Raw genomic sequence first — 23,012 nt, 5'->3', positions numbered from 1 at the left:
GAGTGGACAACCGTTTTCTGGAACATCTATGGCTATTCTGTCTCCAGTCTCATATGTCGAGGTTTCTTCATTTTCTCCGCTTTTTGATACTTGTGAAATCAATGTTACGCTTTCTGGAGGTACGGTAGTACTTTCTTCTTGATTATTCTTGTTTCTTGAGTCTTCTCTTGAACCAAGAGGTATTCCTTGATCATGTCTTGACTGTATAGGGTGTCCGTAAGGCATTGAAGAAGGCGTACCATCTTTTGCGTAATACTCCTGCAGATGTTGCTCGATGTCCACACTTTCTTGAGAGTTTTTTGGGAAGATACAGCATTGTCCTTGGATTGTGTCGGTATCAATTTGAATGTTATTGCACTGTGGTGGATTATGAGCAGATGCGACCGCCAAAAAAAAGATTAAAGCGACTAAGAACATGATGCAGGTACCGTATGTTGTTTTTTTACTGAAGTATCGATCCGGAAAAGTAAATAAAAACGATATTCTCTCGTTGATTGCATCGACAAGGTCGCCATATATCTGATCAGATATGATTCTCGGTGATTTTTGTCTTGTGGTTTTTTGTAATGGTTATTTCAAGGAAAACCCACAATAATGTATGCTATAATGAACAAATCATGTACACATCCATTAAAAAAAACAGATCTTTAGAATAAGACACATTTTGACATTTGAATCACCTGTATATTTATATGACAATATTTTAAAATGCATATTAGCATTGCGTGTACGTTTTTAAAACAAATGGTTACCGTATTCTCGACCTGCCAGGACTAAATCAGAGTTTTTAGGAATGTTTGGATAATCTGATAACACCGCATGACGAACCGACGTTGCCGGATCGGACAAATAATCCTAAAATGTATTTATTTCATCTAGTAAGTTAAAATATTAAAGATAAAACCTGACATGGATTTTATAGGATTGCGAGTAATGCAGACTCATCGGAAGTTTTAGGGTTTTTTACACAATCTGACTACACCGTTTAACGAATCGATGTTGCCGGATCGGATAAGAAATCCTAAAATTCATTTATTTCAACTAAAAAATGTAGTTAATAAGTTAAAATAATTAAAGAGAAAAAGTGATAAGGATCTTTTTTAAACAAACTTAAATAAGCCTTGGTGTTTTACAGCAGAATAAAAAATCATTTTATTTATATCTTGCGTGAATCCTGTATTTTAATTAACAATAGAAATTGTTTTATCAATTTTAATTTAAGAGATTCTTAATTCTTCTTAATTTAAAAGAAAGAGGATATGGGAAAATAAATAAAAATCTACGAAAGGTGTATTAAAATAATAAATTATTTATTTTCAAAATTGCATACATCAAAATACTAAATATATAAATATTATTTGTCTAAAATTAAAAAAAATATTTGTTAACATATAAACACCAAAAAAATCTAAACAGAAATGTATAGTATTGGCCAAAATTAGATTCACATTATGTTCACTTTTCTACAATGTTGTCAGATCCTACAGAAACATTGCTCAAGAAGAGGATTTAAAGAAAACATTTCCTTAACCTTCACTAAAACGATAATTTGAAAGAATTCCTTACTTGTCACATTTATTTTTTACATCTTTCTGTGTAAAAAATCGTATACTATCAACTTTCATTACATATTAAAGAAATACATAAAACTTTTTTGAGGCAACGAAAATTTAAAAAATATTATAGATTGATTATTAGAAAACACTCCTTAAACAATATTATTTTTAACAAAAAGTTATGCTCAAAGAATAATAAATATAAGATCTATAAAATTTTGGATATTAGAAATATACTATATGATTGAAAGAAAACGATACCACAGTATTTGTCAATTTTTGTCATTTCAAAGGTTAGTATGACACATTTTTTTGGATAATAGGATATTTTAAATCTATTCATGTTTTTTCTTATTATTATCTGTTAATTAATCTGAAAATTAGCGACATAAAAAACTCAAAATTCTACGCCTACTGTGATATAATTTTAATTTAATCTCACTGTATACTAACACAAATAACACCCCGATAACATAACACTCCTGATGGTTCAATTAATAACCTTAAAATAGAAAACAAACATATAATTCGATTATAACAACTGTAGTTGTTGTTTATTAACGTGGTTCGTGATTTGTTATTTTTCAGTTTTTGGAATTTGATAATGTGAGGTTACAGTAATTTATATAATTGTTATTTGATTTGGTTATGTATGCAATTATATTTGAAGAAATTGTATAATAGATACTCATGAAATATGACTCATTAGCTCTATGAGATGAGGTAATTAAAAAACAGTTCAAACAGTAAAAAGTAATCACTTCCTGTCTTATATACCTATGATTAAAAAAAGATCAGATAAAAAATTATTACACGAATTTACATCTAAATTACTTTTATGATTCAATAGAGAAAATTTATTTACACATAGACATTTTCTTTCCATCGTATACCAAAAAAATTTCAATCAGTTTAAAATAGCCATCAGTCTCTCTAATTTTCTCCGATACCGTGTTTATAATTTTTCTAAGAACTATCACAGCCATGTCAAACGAGACAAAACATTTCTCTTGTCTATCCATACGCCCGCCGTATTCTCGTCCTGTAGAGACAAAATCGGAGTTTTTAGGAATTTTTGCACTATGTGACAACCCCGCACAACAAATCGACGTTGCCAGAATGTACGAAAAATACTGAAATGTGTTTATTTAGCCTAAAAATGCAGGATTCGTCTAGATTTATCTCTGTACCTATACCGAGGCAGTTTCGGGATTTTAAGGAATCCTTACACGATCTGACAACGCCGTTAGACGTATCGACATTGACGGGTAGTGTAAAAATACTGAAATTTGATTTCACCTAAAAATGCTGGGTTTACCCGAGTCCCCTCTGTACTATAACCATGTCAGTTCCCGGATCGACGAATCTACGTTGCCAAATTGTGGAAAATATCCTAAATTTTGGGCATTTTATATTAAAATGCAAGATTCGAGACGTCTCTAAAGTTCCTTCTACATCTATACCGCGGTAGATTCAATATTATTAGGAATATTTGCACAATATGACAATACCGTTCGACGAATCGGTGTTGCCAGATTGTGGAAAATATCCTAAATTTCGGGTCTTTTACTTAAAAATGCAGGATCTGTCTAGAGTTCGTTCTACATCTATATCGCGGTAGATTCAGGATTTTTAGTAATTTTTGCACAATATGGCAATACCGTTCGACGAATCGACGTTGCCAGATTGTGAAAAATATCCTAAATTTTGGGTGTTTTACATAAAAATGCAGGATCTGTCTAGAGTTCCTTCTAGATCTATACCGCGGTAGATTCAGGATTTTTAGGTATTTGTGCACAAAATGGCAATACCGTTCGACAAATCGACGTTGCCAGATTGTGAAAAATATCCTAAATTTTGGATATTTTACGTAAAAATGCATGATCTGTCAGTTCCTTCTACATCTATACCGCGGTAGATTCAGGATTTTTAAGAATTTTTGCACAATATGACAATACCGTTCGACAAATCGACGTTGTCAGATAGTGGAAAATATCCAAAATTTTCGGTATTTTACGTAAAAATGCATGATTTGTCTTGCGGACTGGAATCGGCGTTGCCAGATTGTACAAAAAATCCGAAATGTTGCTTATTTCACCTAAAAATGCAGGTTTCGTCTCGATTTGTCTCTCTACCTATACAGTGGCAGTCTTTGGGGTTGTAAAGGAACATTTGGCGGCAAGAGAAACCATAAAAATCGTTTATCGCGTCGCTTTTAGGTGGGCCGCGTCATTTTTCAGGGCACCTGTCAAGGCACTACGTCACTGGATCTTCTCGTATATCAGTTGTACTCGCACACGTGTCCACAGCCCGTCGCACAAGTGGTTTTGTCTGACATCCAATTCCTCATGTGAAAAATATGACCGCCATGAGAACAGCCCTGACACCACACGTAAGTACCTGTCAAATAAAATAAATAACATACATAATAACTTGATGTTAGCATTAAATAAACGGGTTTTTATAACACAAGAAAAATTACCCACCTTTAACGACTTGGTTGCACACGCTACACAACCCGTATTCTGACGTATGACACCTGTCACACAACCATCCGGCTCTCTGTAAAGGCTTCAAACACTTCCCGCAGTTAGTGTTGATGGTAGTGCTCTGCTGGTTCAACTGACTGACTGAGGGCAACCATGATAGCTTAATTACTTGCGTTGAAGTGTTCCACATCTTGTATCGGCTGAGGAGGTCGATGTAGCCGAGTAACCAGTGTTCTTGTAGAGCTTCGCTAAGCCCTAAAACCGAAAAATTACACAATCCGGTGTTTTCCCATATTTAACTTTATCGAATTTTAGTGTAAAGTTCTGTTCCTTAGGGTCTAAATCTGATTTTTGTCCTGTAGAGACTAAATCTGGATTTCTAGGAATTTTAGCACCATCTGACAATACCGCACGTTGCTGAACTGTGCAAAAAATCCCCAAATAAATTTATTTGATCTAAAAGTTCAGGATTCGTCTAAACTTCTTTTTGTAACTATATCGCGGTAGTTTTCTGGATTTTAAAGAAAAAAAAAATTTTTGCACAATCTGGCAACACCGTTCGACGATTCAACGTTGCCAGAGTGTGCAAAAATTCCACACTTTGCTTATATCACCTAAAAATAGAGAATTCGTCTAGATTCTTCTTTGTATCTATTAATTATTAAATTCCATTGTAAAGTGTGTCATGTAGAGACTAAATCTGATTTTTTAGGAGTTTTTGCACCATCTGACAATGCCGCACGTTAAATCGACGTTGCCGGATTGTGCAAAAAATCCCCAAATATGTTTATTCGACCTAAAAATTCAGGATTCCCGTGAGTTCTCTATAACTATATTGCAGTAGTTTGGGGATTTTATAGAATATTTGCACAATCTGACAACGCCGTTCTACGATTCAACGTTGCCATATTGTGCAAAAAGTCCTAGACTTTGCAGATTTCTTCTATTATTGAATATTTTACTGTAAAGTTCTGGCGAGGTTCTTACCTGTTAAATACTTTCTGCTATCGCCCAATACTATCAGGATTGTAGCCGTTGTTTGTACGTCTCCTAGGGCAGAGTAATACTGTAAAGTGTCAACAACAATCGAACTGGGGTCCCACATCAATTTTTTTGACGGAGTACCGACCGTGAGCATCCCTGGCTGAGGTTCTTCAACCTGAAGTACTGTTTGTGAAGAATCTTCACGGATATCTGGTGAATGGTGAGGGAAATGTTCGGGAGGTGGGGACCTAATAAAAGTTTAACAAAAACAGTTTTTGTTTAACATATTTCAAAAATAAATAAGTACAAGTAAATCTGTGTGTAGCATCTCTAATTTCATAAAAAATAGCACGAGAACCCCCAAAACGAGAAACCCCATAAAACACACGAAAATAGGACACCCTGTACAAAGATTTCTCGTCTATCCATATGCCCACGGTATACTCGTCCTGTAAAGACTAAATCGGAGTTTTTAGGAATTTTTGCACCATCTGACAACACCGCACAACCAATCGCCGGAATGTACAAAAAAATTCTAAAAAGTGATAATTTCGCTTAAAAATTGAGGATTCGTCTAGATTTCTCTCTGTAACTATATCTCGGTCATTTTATGGATTTTAAATAATTTTTGCACAATCTGACAACACCGTTTGACGATTCAACGTTGCCAGATTGTGTAAAAATACCAAAATTTGATAATTTCACTCAAAAATGCTCGATTTATTTAGAGTCTAGAGATCTTTTAGGATTTTTCGTACAATTTGACAAAAGCAATTCGACGAATCAACGTTATCAGATTGTGTAAAACATCTCAAATTTTGCGTATTTACGTAAAAATGCAATAATCGTCTAGATTTCGGACGGCGCATATCCGCAGTAGTTTCGAGATTTTTAGGATTTATAGTACGATCTGACAACGCCGTTCGGCGATTCAATGTTGCCAGATAGTGCCAAAAATTCTATACTTTGCTTATTTCACATGAAAATGCAGGATCAGTTTCAATAAAAAAATAAGCAAGTATAGATTGTGTAAAAAAATTGTACAAAAAAATAGCACACTCATAAACGAGAAACCCCATAAAACTCGCGATAATGGGACACCCTGTACTAACCTGTCCAAGATCTCGTGTCTGATATCAAAGGCTTCTATAGGCAAGGTCCAATCGATCTCATTGTATTCGACGGGATTGAACCGTCCATATTGGTAATAATCCATAAACATTGGAGCCCCGTCCAATTCAACATCTAACTCGTTCTCTCCAAAGAAGAAGTCTCCTCTGGGTAGGCAACCGTCGCGTACATTCAGGTAGTTGGGGAAGGCGTTGTCCACTTGATCCTCGTTCTCTGTTTCCTCGTCTCCGCCACTGAACTGCGCCGCCGCTGGCGTGTCTGGCGCTTGTTCTTTATTGGTAAAAAACAGGGTTAAATTATAACGTGCTTTTTTATTTTATTTTCAAAAACTCCGGAATTTTGTTTATTTCACCTAAAAATACAGGGGATTCGTCTAGAATTCTTTCTGTACTTAGAACCGTGGCAGCTTCAGGAATTTTAGGCATTTTTGCACGATCTGGCAATACCGTTCGACGAATGAACGTTGCCGGATTGTGCAAAAAATCCCAAATATTGATTATTCCACATAAAAATGCAGGATCGTCTAGAATTCTTTCTGCACTTAAACCGTGACAGTTTCAGGAATTTTAGGAATTTTTGTACGATCTGACAATACCGTTCGACGAATCAACGTTGCCGGATTGTGCAAAAAATCCTAAATATTAATTATTCCACATAAAAATGCAGGATCTATCTAGAATTCTCTCTGTACTTATACCGTGGCAGTTTTAGAATATTTGCAAATTTTTGCACGACCTGACAATAGCGTTCGACGAATCAATGTTGCCGGATTATGCAAAAAATCCTTAATTATAAGTACATATAAAAATATACAACTAATTAATTCCTAGATAGAATTGCAAAGAGACATATTAGATTAGTAATTTCCAAACATACCTTCGGCGTTCACCGGAGCACCGGTACTCTCCTCCAAAGCGGTGCTGCTAGCGTTCAAATGCTGCACAAACTCCTCCCCATACATAGTACCCATAATCTTCCACGTCAGAGCCACGTCGTGCTTCCCGAACTGCTTAGCTATGGCCGAATTCCTTTCACATAACTCGGATACCGTCCTACCGCACAGCACGTAGTTCTTAGCCAGATCCAGAAACACCGAGGACTCCTCAGTCTCGGAATTCGTTGGCCTGAAAGCGTAGATACAGCTGGAAGCTTGATGGAAGTTATCCACCGCCTGGGTAGTTGAGGTTTTCCTCATTAAGCCTACGGCTTTGCTGAGCGAGTTTTGTGAGCAGCTGTTGCTGTTTGACATGACGTAGTTTATTTTTCTCGAGTAGATCACCTCTCCTCTGTTGTTGAGTGAGACGCCTTGGGGGTTTGCTTTGCTTGCGGGTCTTTGCCCGTCGCTGAATGAGTGATGGTATAATGTTGAGTCCTGGAAGATTGAGGTAATGACATGGATCTTCAGAACAAAAATATACAATAGAAATTTTATTTTTTTTATAAAAAGGGTGTAAGGGTGTATCTCAATATTTTAATTCCACACCAAACCAGAAAAAAAAAATATGTATAGAAATACTCGCGAATATACCGGGTGATCCGAACTGTATTGCAGAAACTTCCGCAGCACATTCTGCAGATAACAATAAGTAAAAAAGTTCGTATAAATGTATGTCCTAAAATGCTTAGTTTCGGAGATACAGGGTGTAGAAGTTTTATTTTTATTTCGATTTGTTCCAAATAATTTCTGAAGTAACATCACAATATTTGGATGAAAATTGGTGTCTGTGAGTTTTTTGACATGAGAAATTTGATTTTGTTGTCAATATGACTCCTATTTGTAGGGGGTTAGGTTATTTCCGTGATTTTTTACGTAAAAAATGTCTCTTGGTAAAAACCGCTACGAGCAACCGTTCTCAAGATATCTAAAATGGAAATAGTCAATACATGTCATTATTGACAAAAAATAAACATGTTGAGAAGATAGTAATTTGACTAAAATAATAAATTTGGGAAAATTTTATTTTTTAAAATTAATCATAAATTTTCCTTCAAAAAAATGATGATAAAACAGTTGCTGTCGAACTTTTGGCACCACAAAAACATTTCAAATTTATGATTTCAAGCTAAAAACTATTTAGTCAACATGTTCAAAATCGACAACTATGAAACTATGATCCCTTTCCTGACACAAACGGTACATTGCGAGACAGGAAAATGTAGAGAGAAACAAGCCCTATAACAAAGGATACAACATTTTAATGAACAGTGCTTTCCATAAAATGAAAAATATAGGAAATAATATACATGTACTGATTTCTTTCGATAATCGACAACTATGAAACTATGATCCCTTCCCCGACACAAACGGTACATTGTGAGACAGGAAATTGTAGAGAGAAACAAGCCCTATAACATAGGATACAACATTTTAATGAACAGTTCTTTCCATAAAATCAATAAAATGAAAAATATACGAAATAATATACATGTACTGATTTCTTTCGAAAATCGACAACTATGAAACTATGATCCCTTCCCCGACACCGTCACAGGTGATAAACGGTACCATTGGTCGGCAGGCTCCGCGCGCCAATTTCAAATTGTCAAACAGATGACAGAATAAATGTGAAAATAATTTTTTAAATGTCAAGCTCGATGATTTGACATAACTTTTGGGGTTATGTCCTAATTCTTCTCTATTTTAGGTCGTTTTTTTATTAGTGGCAATTGAACAATATGGATATTTTTTTGTATGGCGTATGACGTCACAGGTGGTATGCGCAAACTTAACGAAATTGGAGCCGCTATCGATCATACCTTGTTTTCTTTGTACCATGGGTACTGATAATTTCGATTCCAAATATCTCGATAACTATTAAAAAAATACAAAAAAATTATTTTTTGCTTAAATTTTGAGAACCACTGGATCTTTTCTGGATTTTCGTTTTGTAAATTTAATGTACTACCTACCTTGCCATATTATCAAGAAGTTACGTTTTTTAACTAAAATCTATAAAAAAATAAAAAAAAATCGAAATTTTCAATTTTTTTTAGCGAAAAAAAACTCATAATCGTGTTTTCTGTTTCATAAATATTTGCACTTATTTAATGCTCACGTATAATTCAGAAAAAAACTAAAATTACCTCTGTAATAAATAAAAACTTACCCTGCCACTGCTGAGGAACACATTGGGATCCCCCTTCCATACCACGCCACTGGCAATATCCTTATGCTCGGTAAACGACGCAAAAGGAATATAAGGTCTCCTAATATCCCACACGTTTATACTGCAGTCTATGACCAGTGCGCAACTGGCTATGTGGAACTTATACTGAGGCCTCCATTTAACGTGACCAATTGAAGCTATGGTGTGTATGGTGTATTCTAGGGTTGGTTTAGCTGTCAAATCCCACACCTATTTCGAAAAAATAGTTATTTGTTTATCAAGGGATTCATAAGGGTATTGTTAGCCAGGGACAATGATTGCCCGAGGATATTAACACTTTTTAAGCCCCGTGGTACATAGATAATTTTATTTCTTATTGAATTTAGTATATTTTGTCCCATTTTAAAAGGACACAAATGTTGCATTTATTAATCTCCCGGTATACCGTGCTGGCAACTGTTACTTTTGGGTCGGCATTTACATGTGTGGAAGTAAATCGCATAGGGATCTTATTAAGTTGGAGAGAGAGAAATGCGACGGTGTGCTGTTGCGGCGTTGCCATACGCCTTTCCCTATCAAGTAAAGTAAAATCACGATCGTAAACCGCTTATTTTTAAAATACTTTTTTTTCAAGAGATAACTAGATAAAATCATTAGGTTTGTAATGTTTCTGAGCATCTGAAATGGAATTATATGGATATCGTTAGGGTGTCATTTTAACAGGCCATAACTCAAGAACCACTTTAGATATTGAAACTTTTTTTTATTTTCAAGATCGGATATTTTACAATATGTTTACATAAGCCGGATTAAGATTAATAAAAATTGTAAACAATCCATTCATTTACTTTTAGAGCATAGCAATTTTCAGCAATCGTGTAATTTTTTTATTGATAAAGATTTTCACATACTGTCTACAAAGAAAATACAGCAAAAATATTATCAAAATTCTTGAAAAAACTACAATCTATTATTTCTAATAGATTTCGAGATATCGATTTTTGAATTCAGAGTTCTAATAGCGCGACCACTGTCGAAAACCAACTCAATTCCACTTATTTTTACCAAAAATGAAAGTGTTTCTAGCTTGCACTTCAAATTCAAGCTATAGGGAAAATTACAACGACTCGTTAATAAATAAACAAATCAAGTATCACGAGACATAATTAAATCGTGAAGCTGAACGCATGACGTACACCTTTCCCTAGAACTTTAAGTACTGACAAAGGTATTGATTGGGTCGACCGGTCAACTGCGACAAATCTGCTATATCCCCTTCCACGTCTCTTAGCGATGTGCATAGTTTCTTGCATAGACAAACAGAAAAATTAAAAGACTGCCAGAAGACATACGACGCGCAGGCAAATGTTCCTGTAGCGCATCGACGCAAGTGCGGAAATACGTCCATCTAGCTATCTGTGTTTCGATACTAGTCCGTTAGTCTTAGCATATTCAGAAAGAACACGCTAACCTCCAGCGTTGCCAATTTGTGGGGAATTCCCCAAATTTTGGGGAATCCGGAGCCGATTGGGAATTTTGTGGGGATTAGCAATAGGCGGCGAAAATAAGGGGAGTTGCAACATTTTATTGCTGATTGAAAATGACGTAAAATTTTTAGCTTTAAAAACGGAGCGGGACGATATATCGTTCCCAACTTAAAAATTATAATCTGCTTTTTACTTGTGCTTCCCTTTGCAAATGCTTCAGTTGAAAGAAAATTTAGTGACCTCATATTATTTAATGACTATTAGGGAAGGGATTAAAAAACAAGGAGGGAATTTACAGTTTAATCCCTCTAACATATATAATAAATATTGTATTTTTATTAAAATTATTTTTTTTTGTTAAAATAATCATATGGGGAATTTTTGGTGAATCGGGACATTTTTCTCCCCAAATTGGCGAATTTAATTTAGATTTTTGGGTGGTTTAGAAAATTGACATTGGCAACGCCGCTAACCTCATTCTTTTGTTTGTTGTTTGTTCAAAAAGCGGCACGCGGCGTAGTACAAGGCTTGATCATTTTTTAAGAAATTTTTGATTGTTAATTTTATTTTTGTGCAAACTAAACAGTTGTTTTTTATTAAAAAATAGCAGACAAAGGTAAGAAAGGTAATGTCCATGCAGAAGTTTTTATTTCACAGGCTATTCTTTCTAGAAATTATACCATCCAGCCCTCCTATTTAATTATTAAATGAAAGTGTGAAAGAGATATCAAGGTCTATTCTGTTAAAATATCATCCGACCAGTCTAGGCCCTGTTGTGAACCAGAAGGTGTGCTAAGTTGGATGTTGGATATAGAATGGAAGGAATATCATGGCCGAGAACAAGGCATAATTGTATGCCCCTTGATGTAGGGGGGTAGGTTTGTTTCTAATAGGCAGTAAAACCAAAAATTCTACTGTGAATCTTCATATTCTAGGCCTGTAAAGATAAATAATTCCTGGAGCCATCTCGAGGTATAGTACTCAAGTCGGATCGAATCAATAGATAGCACAATGAAAAGAAATAATAGCCATCATAAAACTGTAAATATGTATATAACTAGTACAATGTAGCTATTTAACTGTAAGTACAATGTAGCTAGATATTTAGTAGAATAGGGGTATTATAAATTAATACAAAATACAATAATTGGTCACTCTTTCCATTCCCATTCAATTCTTCCCATTTAATCATTTTCCCATAAAAAAAGGAAAATTAAAATTAAGAGTGCCGTTAACCAAAAATAGTGAAATAAATGGAGATAGTCAAATTTTATATTAGCGTGTAAGACTTTGATTAAAAAGGTGTAAAAGGATTATAAATGCTGTATTTATATCCTTTAATATCATGATAATATAAAAATTGAGTAGGTATCTCCATTTATTTCACTGTTTTTGGTTAAGGGCACTCTTAGTTTTAATTGCCTTAAAAATAATAAGTATAATAATAATTTAAATCTCCCGCTCTTTCATAGTTCGTTTCTGTAGCCAACTAGAGGGCGCCAAAAGCGCAATCTCCCAACATTTTACCACGCGATTTACCACTCTCTAAACTATTAACTTTCTCTATGGTTTCTCGGTTTATTTCATACGTTTGGCAACGTGTTTACTGTCCTCTCTTTGTTCAGTACATTATAAACGCACTCTTCTTACATACGGAAATCTCGACCCAAGACTAACCTTTGCCTGCCCTTAGTATTTGTATTAACGCTGCTGGTATTAGCTCTGCTGTAAAAAATGTCAAGTTGCCGCATTTATTTATTTATTTCCTGACATCGTCATTCGTTTTGACACTTTAGTTTTGTATTGCGAGTTTTTGGGTTAAATAAATAGTGTTGTGATTCTTTAAGCTTAAAAATGTTTACTAGCAGTCCTTGCAGTCGAACGTGGTTCTTTTTACAAGATAGCTTAATAGCCGTAAAAAACTCGTCGCAACTTTATTAGAACATTTTGAACGGGAAAGCGGTAGTAATGGCCCTTTATGTGCCTTAAGTGCTGTTAAGAAAGTGAATTTTGTCTGAAAGATTCATTCGATGTAAATAACTGGTTATACAGGGTTGTTCACCACATACGACACGGAGTATTATAGCTAAACGATTAGATTTTTACAAATTGTAAGTTTTGGGTTCGTTGAAGGACTATTAGAGCTACAATTTAAAAATATTTTTACAAGATATCGAGTGTCCCAAATAAATAAAAAATATCAAAGTTGTATTTTTTTAAATGGAACACCCTGTATATTATTGCATTTTTAGTTTCTACGATTAAAATAAAGGTAAATTTAATTAAGGTTTATTATACTTAAACCTTACCGTTTTTGAAATATTTTCAATTTTGTGAAATTGCAGTAAAAATTTGAAGGCTTCATTTCTCCAAGGGTATCAAAGTTTTTAATACTAAATATTTACTGAAGTTTATTTACTGATCAGTTATTGTGTTGCAATAATAAAAATAATACTACCTTATACAAAGTGTCTAAAAATTTATTTTAAATAAATAATTATTAGCTTCAAACGGCAATAACTTGTTTAATTTAAATGGAACACCCTGTATATTTTACGAGAATCAGATGCACAGTTTAATTGTCTATCAAATTATATTATACCATTTTTTACATATCTCTTTAAGTTTCCGTAGAAAATGCATTTTCTTGTAATTTAGAACTTATTTATCAATATACCCATGGACTATTGATATTTTAGATTATTTTTGAAGATGTACCAAATTTTTAAAGAGTACAGATACTAATATTGTCGATATAATTCGTTTATTTCATTAAAAAATAAAAAAAAACTGTTTAAATATTTGTTAAAGAGGACCAATTAATATGATTCCAGTATTCAAACTACATTAACTGACTGTTTGCGTTGATTAATAATAATTGCTACAAATACTAAAAAACTGAATTTTGTATGGGCATTAGACAGTGTGATAAAAAGTAACACCTTAAAAATGATATTTTATTTTTTAATAAATGCTTATTTATAACAACAGAGACTTTAATTTGATAACTTATTATTATATTGATTTCTGACTCAAATCCACATTTATTTATAATAATTTATAACGAACACAATTAAGTATGTAATTAATTAGTATATGGGCGCAAATAATGGTGTTATATTTAATTAATGGTATACTCTTTTATAAAGATTTAAATAGTTTTCTTTTTGCATACAAATGGGCTAGTAATATTATCGTTTTGCTAAAAACGATAATATTACTAGTCTGTACATTTTGTACATTTGTTGCTTTAAAAACAATCTAAAATGTCAATATTCCATTGATATATTGATAAATGAGGTCTAAATTATAAGAAAATGCATTTTATACGAAAACTTGAAGGGATAGGTAAAAAATGGTATAATACAATTTGATAGACAATTTAATTGTGCATCTGATTCTCCTAAAATATACAGGGCATTCCATTTAAATTAAAGAAGTTATTGCCGTTTGAAGCTAAGAATTATTTAAAATAAATTTTTAGACACTCTGTATAAGTTAGTATTATTTTTATTATTGCAACACAATAACTGATCAATAAATAAACTTCATTAAATATTTAGTATTAAAAACATTGATACCCTTGGAGAAATGAAGCTTTAAAATTTTTAGTGCAATTTCACAAAATTGAAAATATTTCAAAAACGGTAAGGTTTAAGTATAATAAACCTTAATCAAATTTACCTTTATTTTAATCGTAGAAACTAAAAATGTAATAATATACAGGGTGTTCCATTTAAAAAAATACAACTTTGATATTTTTTATTTATTTGGGACACTCTGTATCTTGTAAAATATTTTTAAATTGTAGTTCTAATAGTCCTTCAACGAACCCCAAACTTACAATTTGTAAAAATCTCATCGTTTAGCTACAATACTCCATGTCGTATGTGGTGAACAACCCTGTATATTTATAATTAATTTATTTTTGTTTTCTAAAATATTTTGATTAAAATAAAATGTATAAAAGTAGGCAACGCTGTGCCGGTCAAGCTTAATCACGTGACTAAAAGTTTATTTGGTATGAACTTATTTCCTTCACATATGGCGACATTAAGCAAGGCGTTATTTCCCAACAATAAGATTGGCTTAAATTGATTTTTTAACAAATAAATTCGATTAATAAAGATATAAATTTATGATTGGTTGTAAAAAGTTTCGAAAAAATATCGGCCAATCGTTAAACCAGGCCGATTTTTATATTTGTAGCACTTAATAAAATAATTAAAAACTTTCAGGCGTACGGGATCGAAAAAAAAAACGCTAACAAGTGTTTTATAACGGATACTAGCGTGTACCAGCGACTTCGTTCGCGTCGAATTAATCATCTGTAATGGTGATGATAAAGCAAAGCAAGAATTTCCATTAACATACAAACTGGATAAAATTTTCTCACATTTATGTCAGCATGAGAAAAAACAATATGCCGATAGGTTTTTCTAAATTTTGCCGATAGATAAGGGTTTTTCATAGTCGTGCCAATTTTTAACTCTATGGTCACGTGCCTAATGTCTACAGAATATGAATTAAATTTAATGGAAAATATAGTTTAATAAACATTCTAGTAAACATATATTTTTAATAATAATTTATATAATTTTATGGTTAAATAAAAATTTACGTTGGCTAAACAAATAAGATGAAACTGTTCTCTTGTAAATTTATTTTTAATTTATTGAGGCCTAGCAAAGGTTAGTTTGGGTGGAGATTTCCGTATGTAAGGAGAGTACATACAATGCGTTTATAATGTACTGAACAAAGAAAGAACAGTAAGAACGTTGCCAAACGTATGAAATCAACCGAAAAACTGTGCACATTGCTAAGAGACGTTAAAGGGGATAAGAAGTAGTACTTAGTAAGCAGTACTTAAAATTCTAGGGAAAGGTTCAGCTTCACGATTTAATTACGTCTCGTGATACTTTATGTTTATTTATCAACTAGTCGTTGTAATTTTCCCTATAGCCTGTAAATTTTTAAGTGCAAGTTAGAAACACTTGCACTTTTGGTAAAAAATAAGTGGAATTGAGTTGGTTTTCGACAGTGGTCGCGCTATTAGAACCCTGAATTCAAAAATCGATATCTCGAAATCCATTAGAAATAATCGATTGTAGTTTTTTTAACTTTCTTAATATTTCTGCTAAATTTTCTTGGCAGACAGTATGTGAAAACCTGTATAAATAAAAAAGTTACACGCCTGCTAAAAATTGCTTTGCACTAAAAGTAAATGAATATTTTTTTAAATTTTTGAATGGAAAAAAACAGCTTATCGATATTTTCTTATTAAAACATCTTGTAAAAGATCTGAACTTCAAAATAAAAAAAAAGTTATAATATCTAAAGTGATTCTTGAGATTACTGACGTTTTCTCGTTATAAAAAAAAATGGACACCTTAACGATATCTTTATAATTCCATTTCCGATGCTCAGAAACATATCTAATGATTTTATCTGGTTATCTTTTCGAAAAAAAAGTTTTTTAAAAATAAGCGATTTGCGATCGTGATTTTACTTGCTTTGATAGGGAAAGGCGTGCCGGAGAAATGTGGCAACTGTCGCATTTCTCTCACTCCAACTTAATTGCCAGCATGGTAATGATGTAAATGAATTATTAGAGTAGTTTGATGAGTGTCCATTTTCATTTTATATTATAACCTACTCAAAATCTCTATTGTGTTTCATGGTTGTTACCTATAAAAGGTAGAGAGAATTATGGCACCTTAATTCCCGTTAATACTATCCCAATGGAGTTATAACTCTATTTATGATTAGCGCAACCAAGACGATAAAAGCTTATATTAATTCAGTAAGAAATAAAGTTATTTTTTGGCCGTTAACCTTAATAGTTTTGTCCCTGCTCGATGTAGCCAGCCACGGTGATTCCGGATGCCAATCGCAGGCAAAAACCGGACCACTGTGCGCTGTGAACTGTTGCTGGAACTTTTCGGGCTTGCGCACATCCCACAGTTGAACGCTACCGTTGTCGGAGACCGCACAAAACATGTAGGCATTGTGCGGACTGAACTGGACGTCCCTGATACTTTCTGTGTTACTATAATAAAATAAATTATTATTTTTGATCACAGTGTATACACTATCGGACAAAAGTAGAGCAACACTTCGAGAAATATTTGTAAATCGCGATTTTTTAATTATACATGCATGATAATGTATACAAATACAATAAATTTAAAAACTACGAAGTAAGCTATGAGTATCCATGACAGCAAGAATTTTTACTAACAAAACAAATGAATTTATTTTGACATTTAGTTTTAAATGTTTAATACACAAAACATCCCTCTTTAGAACTTTTTCTTTAATGGCCATAAGCGGGAGTAAAAGACCAACCGCCCGAACAAACACTAGAGGCGCCACAAGTCATCAAATGGTGTAAAAATTGCGAAAATTTAATCATCTAATTTTGACACAAGGGGTCGCGCTTAACTTTTTCAATTTTAATTCAATATTCATTGTTTTCAAACTATATTATTAGACTTTGTTGTATTTTGTGAATGTACAAATGTTTTCTTAGTATAAAGTTGCATTATAGTAATTTAAATTATATTACATACATATTTAAGATTCAAATATTATGACATATATGTCAGTTGCCTCTAAAATGTCATCTTGATAACAAAAAGTTAGTTATTAGAGGTCGAGTCGGCCTACAAACACGTAAACTTTTACGTACGCATGCGCATTTCTTATATTTTTCATTTTTTATACACGTAAAAGATTCTTTACGTCTACGTATACGTTCCAGCAGCGGCCGACTCGACCGTATATCGTTGTTCTCTATTGTCAAAAGTAGTTAAAATCATGTTAAAATATCAAAATTTACAAGTTATAATTAGATATTTTATATTATTTCAACAACAAACACATAATAATACAGTGTGTTAGTAAGCATAGCCGAAAATCACAACCTAATATTTTTTTTTATTTAAACATGAATAAAAATGAACTCTGTTGCTCTACTTTTGTCCGATAGTGTATATACAGGATTCTGAAACAGTGCTTCTGGCATCTGTAGCTCCTATATAAAACAGAACTTAGGATTTTTTAAGTGCAAGCCTAAAGTAAGTACTAGGATGTATTTCAGAAAAATAGCATTTTTGGCTTTCTTTCTGGTTACTTTACATGATCCTAAGATATTATTAAATATATTTTGCTAGTTTCAGAGATAATAAATAAATTTTGAAAAAATCAGCCTTTTAAGAAAAAAATATTAAAAATATTTACAAGAACTGTTCTGAAATCAAAACTATATTAACTAAAGTTAGTCTGTACTTACTTTTCTATAAATATCGTAATCTTAAATCGTACAGAGCGTTCAAAATTCCATGCCAAACTTACTAAAAAAATAAAATAATTTTTCTTGTTCTTTTTAAATGGCACACCCTGTATATTATTTTTTTGTTAGATGCAAAATTAAAAAACGAACATTTGTTGTATTTAACGTATTACAAAATTTTTAGTGGTTTAGCAGATATTTGCGGTATTATATTACATATGGTTTTTTCAACAGTAAATTTTGATCGAAGCCACCTAATGATTTTATCTGGTATTTTACCGTTGAAAAAAAATTAAAATACCTTATCATCGGAAAAAAAACGACGTACAGTTGGCTGGGAAATGACGATCGATGACATTTCCGAAAAAAAATTACACATAAAATGACAGCATCTTCATTTCATAGCCATCGCTGACGCCGTTTTTTCGATCATATGGTACGTTAAATACAACAAATGTTCATTTTTCAATTCTCTATTTAACAAAAGAATAATATACAGGGTGCTTCTTGCAAAAAAAAACAATGTAAAATTATTTTGTTTTAGAAAGTTTAGCATGCAATTTGAACAACCCTGTATTAAAATGTCTGTCATTAAAAAGGAAGCCAAAAATGCAATAATATACAGGGTGTTCCATTTAAAAAAAAATATTAGCACTTTATGTATGCACAAACAAAATTCTTTTTTATAGAACCTACAAATGCCTGAGGACCCCGTATCATATAAATAACAACCTTTGAAATATTGTAACTGCAGCAGGCACTCTGATATCAAAATATCGCATGGTACCATCCTGTGAGCCCGAAATCAACTTAAACGGCTCCGTAGCATGAAAATTAACTTTATTAACTGTCCGTTTGTGGTCTTGGTAGTCCTGTTCTTGGGTGGGACGCCCGGTTTTTGAAAGATTCCAAACACAAACATGTCCGTTTGTAGCTGCTGTCGCCAAATAATGATCTAGGAACGTTTAAAATAGCTTACATACTCTCAAATATGAGTCTTTTGCAATGATTTACCATCGGTAAGGCTCCAGGCGACATCATTACAAGAAAAGCCAGAATTTAAATGCTTGGAATTCCTCAAATTGCACACTTCACGGAACTTATCGTCTTCGATTTGATAGACCTTAAAAACTGCAACAGAAAAAAACGTGTATGTAGAAGCAAAAAAATTGTGATATGGACATTTGTTAAAAAAATTATCCTTGGCATAGCAATTTAAACTATTTAGTTAGTATTTGTGTGTTTCGTCGTTAATATAAATAATAAAACATTCCTGCAAATATGAATCTGAAAAGTCTAAGCCCCAAAAAACTATTACCATCATCCCCAAAGAAAAACAGGTAATATTTCTATTCTATAGAAACTCCATACAAACTTATTTTTATTCCTTGAAGATATGTAATAAAAAGAGCTCTAAAATGTGTTCATTCTCTAGCTTTTTTCGTTAAATTAATTATAAGAAATGAAAATGTTTAAAGGAAAAGAAAACCTTACCATTTCTTCCACCTATAGCAACCTGGTTATTATCACGATTTAGGGCCAGGGCATTTACTGGGCCCTCTTGGGATACACAAAACGTAGTCATTTTACACGAACAGTACAACAATTAATCGATTAAAAACATTAATATTTTAAAGCAGTGCATTTAAAAGTCCAAATTCATTATCGCTAGTCAACATTTAAGGTTATGTATCAAAAAAAATATTGACACTTGACAAGCAAAAAGGCTCCTGTAAAAAATCTATCTCTTTTTTTTTAACCCATTGAATTAAAGAAAGACAGACATATCTATAGACCCAATTGACAGTTTTAAACGATTTATTTGCTAACCTCATTTTCTTATATTTGTAAACAAATATCTACGTCGAAATCAAATCTAAATAGTGCTTATTTAATTTTATAGATATTTTAATAAAGCTGCTATGGTTTCTAAACTGGACATATCGTGGACTCCTTTACGAAACAAGTTTATAACTTGGACCTACGACACTATAAACTTGTACGAGATCAAACCTACACAAGAGGCTCCTCAAAATGGTGGAAATTTTGTAAGTTTCTATACACAAAACGTCTAATTATCTTGTTATTTTGCAGCTATTAAGATATCTAAGACCACCAGCGCGGACATAATAGCGTGCGTGAACAATTTGCATTACTTGAAGTGTTTAGACATTCACCCTAAATCCGAGAAAGATTTGTTTCTCGCTTTGGGTTTCTCAAATGGAAAAATTCGATTATCCACGTTTGGGGAGCTTGAATGGGACTCAAAAACTTTTTCGGGCAGGGAATTGGGTATTGTTAACACCCTAAATCACCTTTTGCCAGTATTTTTCATATAATTTTTTTCCAGTTCCAAAATATTCAAGGCAATGCAACACTGTGGAGTTCAATCCAGTAGAAAACAATCTACTGGCCACGAGCTTCGATAAATATAAACCAGATCATTGTATCGCTATTTGGGATATCAATCAAGTACCATCGTCATGTGAAATCAGTACTTTTCAATCCGAAAAAGCTTCGCCAGGAACGGATAACCCAAAACCTTTGTGGGAATTTGGGATGGCCGAACATTGCCAGACTATCGTATGGTTTCATAACAACTGCAAAATTCTGGCGGCAGGGATGAATTTGAAACATATTAAGCTGTTTGACATTCGTGGTAAGCATTTTAGTCAATAAAATATTTCATAATATTCTACATCTTGACAGTTTGTAAGGAATACAAATCGTGTTGTAGAATCGCCAAGATTAGTAAGTACCACATTAACCAAGGCAGCTTTTGGAATATGTGCCAATCCAAAAGATGATAAATACTTAGCTTCATACTTTGAAAATCAAGTATTTATTTGGGACACCAGAAACATGGAGAAACCTATTCAGGTTCTAACGCAGAACAGGCCCGTAGCGAAACTCGCCTGGAATCCAATCAAGTAAGACAACTTAACCTCGATAAAAATATTTTTTGTATACAGGGTGTTTCAAAAAACATGTACCGTCACTCGTGGGTAGATTCCTCATGTAAGAATAAGATTTATTTTTTATATCGACATAGGTCCAACTCTGATTTGTTTACTGCTACAGGGTGTGTTTTTTTTTCTTTGAAAGTTTTTGTTGTTCCTTTTGGGTAATTTTACCATAGAAAACCTGTGTCCAGGAAGGGTTCATAGTTTTATAGATGTCGATTTTCGAAAGAAATCAGAACATGTATATTATTTCGTATATCTTTCATTTTATTGATTTTATGGAAAGCATTGTTTATTAAAATGTTGTATCCTATGTTATAAGGCTTGTTTCTCTCTACAATTTCCTGTCTCACAATGTACCGTTTGTCCCCAGGAAGGGTTCATATTTTCATAGATGTCGATTTTCGAAAGAAATCGGTACGAGTACGTCACCGCAACGTACGTCGAATACGAGTACGTTACCGCAAATCGCTCCGCCCACTCATTTTATTGGCTACTTGCAAATTTGTCGAATTTTTATTGATGGGACGCGTCGTCTAATTTTTTACGAAAAACATCGAGAGAATATCGTTTCCCCTCTCACGGATACCCAGTAGCTACAGAATGAACAGACATACTGTACATCTTACTATTATAAACTTTTAAGATATCTGTAAACTTTGACTATAGTGTCTAACAAATCAAGGAAGCTTTCGACAGATGACATCCAGAAAATGGCAGAAAATACAATATGCCTGTGAATTATAATGACACAACAGCCACTGTCACGCATTCTCCCGTTGTACATATCAATTTAAAATAATATAGAAGTTAATAGTTAAGCTTTTTTTTGACATACTATATACTATCCATTTTTCATATAATAAATAACAATTAGAGATATCGTTATTAGTTTATTTTTTGTACTAATCGTTGTGATTGAAATATTTGAAATAAATATCAAACTCAAAAAGGCTTACAATATACAAAACTAATTTTTTACGTCTGGACATATGAAAAATGTAGAAAATTGGTTGGTGTAGAAAATTAATTTTCTATGTGTAGAAAATATAATACTTTCTACCTACCCAACCCTGGGAATCATTAACAGCGTTTTCAGATGGAGCGGAGCGTCCGCGACGGATCGTCCGCGACTTCGAGCAAGTACCATGAGTTTATGTGAACGATTTCACATGGGTCGCGTAAGCTCCGTCCGGAAGAAATCGGTACATTTATTTTATTTCATATATTTTTCATTTTATTGATTTAATGGAAAGCCACTGTTCATTAAAATATTATATCCTATGTTATAGGGCTTGTTTCTCTCTACAATTTCCTGTCTCACAATGTACCGTTTGTGTCCAGGAAGGGTTCATATTTTCATAGATGTCGATTTTCGAAAGAAATTAGAACATAAATATTATTTCGTATATTTTTCATTTTATTGATTTTATGGAAAGCACTTTTCATTAAAATGTTGTATTCTATGTTATAGGGCTTGTTTCTCTCTACAGTTTCCAGTCTCACAATGTACCGTTTGTGTCCAGGAAGGGTTCATATTTTCATAGATGTCGATTTTCGAAAGAAATCGGTACATTTATTTTTATTTCGTATATTTTTCATTTTATTGATTTTATGGAAAGCACTGTTCATTAAAATATTGTATCCTATGTTATAGGGCTTGTTTCTCTCTACAATTTCCTGTCTCACAATATACCGTTTATGTCCAGGAAGGGTTCATATTTTCATAGATGTCGATTTTCGAAAGAAATCGGTACGAGTATGTCGCCGCAACGTACGTCGAATACGAGTACGTCACCGCAAATCGCTCCGCCCACTCATTTTATTGGCTACTTGCAAATTTTTCGAATTTTTATTGATGGGACGCGTCATCTAATTTTTTACGAAAAACATCGAGAGAATATCGTTTCCCCTCTCACGGATACCCCGTAGCTACAGAACGAACAGACATACTGTATATCTTACTATTAAAAACTTTTAAGATATAAACAAATCAAGGAA

The 23,012-nt window shown here is 33.0% G+C and overlaps 2 protein-coding genes across 2 annotated transcripts in view; one reads left to right on the top strand and one right to left on the bottom strand.

Moving 5' to 3' along the window:
• Positions 1–2,573: 2,573 nt before the first annotated feature.
• LOC115886657 (GATOR complex protein WDR24) lies at positions 2,574–19,752 on the bottom strand. Its single transcript, XM_030905905.1, has 10 exons — positions 19,543–19,752; positions 19,063–19,179; positions 18,781–19,003; positions 16,590–16,803; positions 9,268–9,516; positions 7,037–7,532; positions 6,142–6,430; positions 5,033–5,277; positions 4,043–4,300; positions 2,574–3,956 (listed from the first exon to the last, which is right to left on the bottom strand). Exons 1-10 carry the CDS (start codon positions 19,631–19,633, stop codon positions 3,838–3,840), a joined length of 2,301 nt encoding a protein of 766 aa, XP_030761765.1. The 5' UTR covers positions 19,634–19,752; the 3' UTR covers positions 2,574–3,837.
• Positions 19,245–23,012, top strand: part of LOC115886656 (GATOR complex protein MIOS) — a 19,728-nt gene continuing 15,960 nt past the window's right edge. The window contains exons 1-5 of the mRNA XM_030905903.1: positions 19,245–19,388; positions 19,952–20,085; positions 20,143–20,340; positions 20,399–20,707; positions 20,786–20,978. Coding sequence (XP_030761763.1) covers positions 19,330–19,388; positions 19,952–20,085; positions 20,143–20,340; positions 20,399–20,707; positions 20,786–20,978 — 893 coding nt within the window. The 5' untranslated portion in view covers positions 19,245–19,329. The remainder of the gene's footprint in view (positions 19,389–19,951; positions 20,086–20,142; positions 20,341–20,398; positions 20,708–20,785; positions 20,979–23,012) is intronic.

This window comes from Sitophilus oryzae, unplaced genomic scaffold (assembly GCF_002938485.1).
Source record: "Sitophilus oryzae breed Bouriz unplaced genomic scaffold, Soryzae_2.0 scaffold_494_pilon_pilon, whole genome shotgun sequence".
NCBI classification, from domain to species: domain Eukaryota; kingdom Metazoa; phylum Arthropoda; class Insecta; order Coleoptera; family Curculionidae; genus Sitophilus; species Sitophilus oryzae.
This window is presented reverse-complemented; position numbering and strand designations above follow the sequence as displayed.